General features: G+C 46.3%; 1 protein-coding gene across 1 annotated transcript in view; it reads left to right on the top strand.

Annotated features, from left to right (window-relative positions):
• Nucleotides 1–3821: 3821 nt before the first annotated feature.
• KIFBP (kinesin family binding protein) overlaps nt 3822–4698 on the top strand; it is a gene marked incomplete in the record, with an annotated part of 28907 nt that continues 28030 nt past the window's right edge. Inside the window, 1 exon segment of the mRNA XM_027772041.1 lies at nt 3822–4692. Within this exon segment, the coding sequence (XP_027627842.1) occupies nt 4322–4692 (371 nt within the window).

Here is a 4698-nt window from a genome sequence, read left to right as displayed (position 1 = left end):
AAAGAGTGAGGAGAGAGAGAAAGTGAGAAAGCAAGCCACCAGGTCCGGGACTCCAACCGTGGTCAGCCATGTGGGAGTCCAGCGCCCTTAACCACCAGGCCACCTGCCAGCCCCCCTACTGTGAGTTTTAAGCCACCAGGTCCAGGACTCAAAACTGCTATAAACTACATGGGGGTCCAGTGATGTAACCATTACACCATCTGTTGGTCCCTGTTTTTAAGTTCTTGCTATAGGGCACTTGCTGGAGAGACAGAGAGGGACAGTGAGAGATAAATCACCTTCCCCCCAGCAGATGGCCAAGCCACAGTCCCCTTTCCTCTACTCTGTGGGGACTTGGGGCATGCATACATACATGCCCAGTGTCCACTGGGACTTGAACCACGGTGGGCCATGTGGGAGTCCAGTGATGTAACTGCTAGGCCATCTGCTGGCCCCTGGTTTTACTTTTAAGAATGAGAAACCAAGAATCACCAGCTTGGTGGATTCACTGACGTTCATATGTCATGTTCACTGTAAGAATAAGAGTGGCAAGTGTAGTGTAGGAGGGAGGGAGCTTGTAAAGAGGAAGAGAACGAATTCTGGTTTGAATATACTGATGTACAGGAACTGATGGAACATTAAGGTGTGATTATTCCAGCTGGATCTTGAATATTCCAATCCGAAGCTCAAGAGAGCCATTTGACTAGAGATCGGATTTTGGAAGTAAACAGCATATGTAATGAAAGCCCAGAAACTGAGTAAGATCTCCCTGGGATAAGGCTTAGGAAATAATTCTCAGGAACATTAGCACTTAAAGGACAGGCATTTAATTTTCTTATGTTTGTTTATTTCCTCCTTGAGAGGAGGAAGCACCCCAGCAAAGGTCTGGACACTGATCTATCTACTCCTGGCCTGAGCTTCCAAAATTAGTGCACTTCTGTATATCTTAAAGCACTTTACAGAGCTAGAGCATAAGAGCTCAAATCTTATCACTTCTTTTTTTTTTTTTTTTCCTGGGTCATGGATTTATTAACAGTATAAGTATGAGAGAGGAAGAACAAGATCAGTGGTGGGCCAGCTGGTGATATGATGGTTAATGTGACTGAATTCCACATGGCTGACTGCATGGTTCAAATCTTGATCCTGGTGGCTTAAAGAACACACTTGGTATGTGTATTTGCTGGTTGAAAATCCCAATAACTGAAAATTCAGGAGAAGAAATATTGGCATAAACATTCGCTGTGAGGGGTTATATCTCACTGTCCACCGTGGCAAGCACACATGATTCAATTTGCCCTCTAACAAATTAAAAATAACAAGAGAAGTGGAATATATTAAGTTTCACCCGGACTCCTGTTCATATCCATTACATACAACCCCCACTGATGGGAACATTGATGGCCGATTTAAAGATGTCTCCTAAAAAGTATGAACTGAGTAGAGATTTACCTTATTTTAAGAGAGGAAAATATCATTGGACATTTATAGGACTATTTGATACAAAGAGATAAAAATATTGTATTCATTATGACATTGAACAAAGAAAGGACATTCCAGCATTGAAGGTCCTCCAAGTTGGCTATGGCTCAGTTACAGCAGCTGATGTTTACCAGCTCCCTCTGCTCTTCCTCATGACCATGCAGGTGGATCTCTTGAAAGCACTTCCAGTTACTTTCCACCTAACAGCTCTCCACCTCACAGATTTTTCCAGGGAAACTGTCTGGAAGGCTCTGGTTGGGAAGTTCTAATGTCCATGGCTCTCCTCCTTGCTCCAACATGAAGATCACTGCAAGTTTGGCAATGCAGTGTCCTAAAAACATCAGGCTGCGGGAACCAGCAGTTAGCGTAATGACTATGTTGCTGGACTCCCACATAGTCGACCGCGGTTCGCGTCCTGGACCCGGTGGCTTAGAACTCACGCCAGGCGCATGTGCGTGCGTGCCCAAGATCCCGAGAGGAGACTGGAGGAGAAGGGATTGCGGCGTGACCATCCCCTCTGGGGGGTGATTTCTCGCTTTCTGTCTCTATGTCTCTCTCTGTCTGGCGAGTGCACGCGCCCTATAGCAAAAACCTCTCCAAAACAAACAAACAAACAAAAAAACAACAACAAAGAAAACATCGGGTCTCCAGCATCACATCCTTGTATAGAATCTTCTGTGCATCTTCGAGGCCCTGCCACTCCTACCAGGTAAAATCCATAGAGACATCCTCAAATGACATGAACTCTGAAAATGAATTCATTTTTTAAATTCTGGACAAATACAGAGGTTTCTAAAAGTATAACGTCATGGACACCGTGTCCGGCAGAGCACCGTCAGCACAGCGGCAGGTTCCCCCCAGTGACCACGCAAAAGGCACTCCAAATCTTATCACTTCTATCTGACCTGAACTGATAACTATAAGAAACTCAGGGATTGAAGGTAGGGTGTCGCGAAAAATGAAAAAGTTAAAATGAGCCTAAAGCTCTCTTGGAGCAGAAGCAAAACTGTGCCAGAGCAGAACCCATTTATTCTAAATTAAATCAGATAAGCAGTGACTGAGTTTGGCTATGGAGAACAGTGTACAATATACATGACATTCTTTGTGGGCTATATTCCTGGTATAAGATCGATAGATCTCATTAGCTTAGTACTTAGACAATAGCTTGGCTTGCAGAATGACGCCAGACATGTTGAGACAGCCCATGCCTGGAGCTCCATCTGATTGACCATGCAGTCCCTGCAGCTTTCCGTCTGGGAATGGGGTTGCTTTCAACTCCCTTCTGAGGCCTGGGCTGGTTTTGTGGTAGGCAGTTAGCTAGTAATGAGCAGGCAGCCCTAAGAGAATAGCAGAAGGACATGTGTCACATCAATCACAATTTATCAGGAGTTACAGCCAGACCCTCCATGAGATAGATGCCTTCTTCCCACCCAGCGCCTGGCGCTGGGAAGGGGAGGCAAATACCACTTTTCTTCCTTGATACCTGAGGAAGACACATAGGGATGATTGTAAATTTCCCTCTTATGATTCCTCATAAATACAAAAAGACCCAACCAGACATTTCAGTCAACATCCTGATTCCCATGGGAGAAATAAACTAATTGGGCAGTCTATCCTAATTAGGCATCATGGCTCATACTGGTCATGCACAATTATGTAACCAAATTCCTCAAATTCTTCACTGTGAGAGAGCTGTGCAAGCGCAGGAGAAAGCCCTCAAATTCAAACAAAGGATTTAAATAATATGACAGACCTCCCATTGTTAAATATTCATTATCACCTCTGATAATAAAAATAACACCTACCCAGTTCCAACGCAGTTGCTAACTAGTAACCTACCCACTCAAAGGTCTTCTGGGTGTACTTTTCTAAAATCTTTCTTTCTTATTAAATTCTCTTTTCTACCTACTTTTATTGTGGTGGTGGCTTTATTTTGCACCTAGGGACAGGTCTCTAATTTTAGTGATCTGGACCCAAAGAACCAAGGACTTCACAAGGCAGCTCAACACTCTCCCATCCTATGATATTTTCTGTCTCCAACAGGTAACTTAAGGAGAAATGAAATGAGAAGAGGCACTAATAATGTGGATTTCACAGCTGGAGGATTCAGCTCTTGCTGCCCTGGGCAAGTTGTACACATCCTTTACAACCTGTATTTCAGGGTTGAAGTGAAAATATCACTGAATGCCTTCTATATTCATAAATTAAAAAAAAAGATTTCGTTTAATTTTATTTACATTTTTTTAAAACTTGACCAGAGAGGGACAGAGTGAGAGAGAAGAGAAAGAGGGAAAGTGAGAAAGCAAGCTGCCAATTCAGGAACTCAAATCGCTGTCCGCCATGGGGAGTCCAGCGCCCTTAACAACCATACCACCTGCTGGCCCCCGTTTTCATAACTTTTAATCAAGAGGTGACATATTAATAATAATAAATTCCTGTTACTTTTCAGAGCCTTTTATTCAGTGACGGGCTGGGCTCTATACTGATCTCGAAAGGTCTCTACCTCTCTGTTCTTTTCAATGAATGCAAGTAGGGTTAGCTAGCTATGTTTGCAAGCAGCGTTTCGAAATGCTTCATTAAATAAACTGATATTAAGCACATTTTAAAATACACACATCTTCATGGGATCAAGCGAGAGAGAAACGGCGGCAGGAGGCAGCTTCAGGTCCCCGACGGAAGTTGCTATGACGACCACTAGGCCTTCCCATTGGCCGCCGCCGAGCACATTGTGGTCGCCGTCGGCGGATTTCATTGGTTACCGCCCACCGCAGCCCCGACCTGTCGAGCGCCTCCCGTGAAGTGTCGCAAAACCGAAGCAGGCGGGAGGCCCGACTGCGAGCGTTGAAACCGAGGCGTGGCCGCGATGGCGAGCGCTTCTTGGGCCGAGATTCGTGAGAAATTCCAGGCGGCGCTGGCTCTGTCGCGGGTGGAACTGCAAAAGAACCCGGAGAAAGAACCATACAAGTCCAAGTACAGCGCCCGAGCGCTGCTCGAAGAGGTCAGGGCACTGCTCGGCCCGGCGCTTGAGGACGAGGATGAGCCGCCTGAGGCCGACGACGGCCCGGGCGTGGGGGACCACGCCCTGGGGGTGCCGACCGAAGTGGTGGAGGCCGAGGGGCCGGTCGCTCAGCGCGCCGTGAGGCTGGCGGTCATTGAGTTCCACCTGGGGGTGAACCACATCGACACGGAGGAGATGTCGGCGGGGGAGGAGCACCTGGTGAAATGCCTGCGGCTGGGTGG

This window comes from Tupaia chinensis, unplaced genomic scaffold (genome assembly GCF_000334495.1).
Source record: "Tupaia chinensis unplaced genomic scaffold, TupChi_1.0 Scaffold000250_1, whole genome shotgun sequence".
Classification (NCBI taxonomy): domain Eukaryota; kingdom Metazoa; phylum Chordata; class Mammalia; order Scandentia; family Tupaiidae; genus Tupaia; species Tupaia belangeri.
This window is presented reverse-complemented; position numbering and strand designations above follow the sequence as displayed.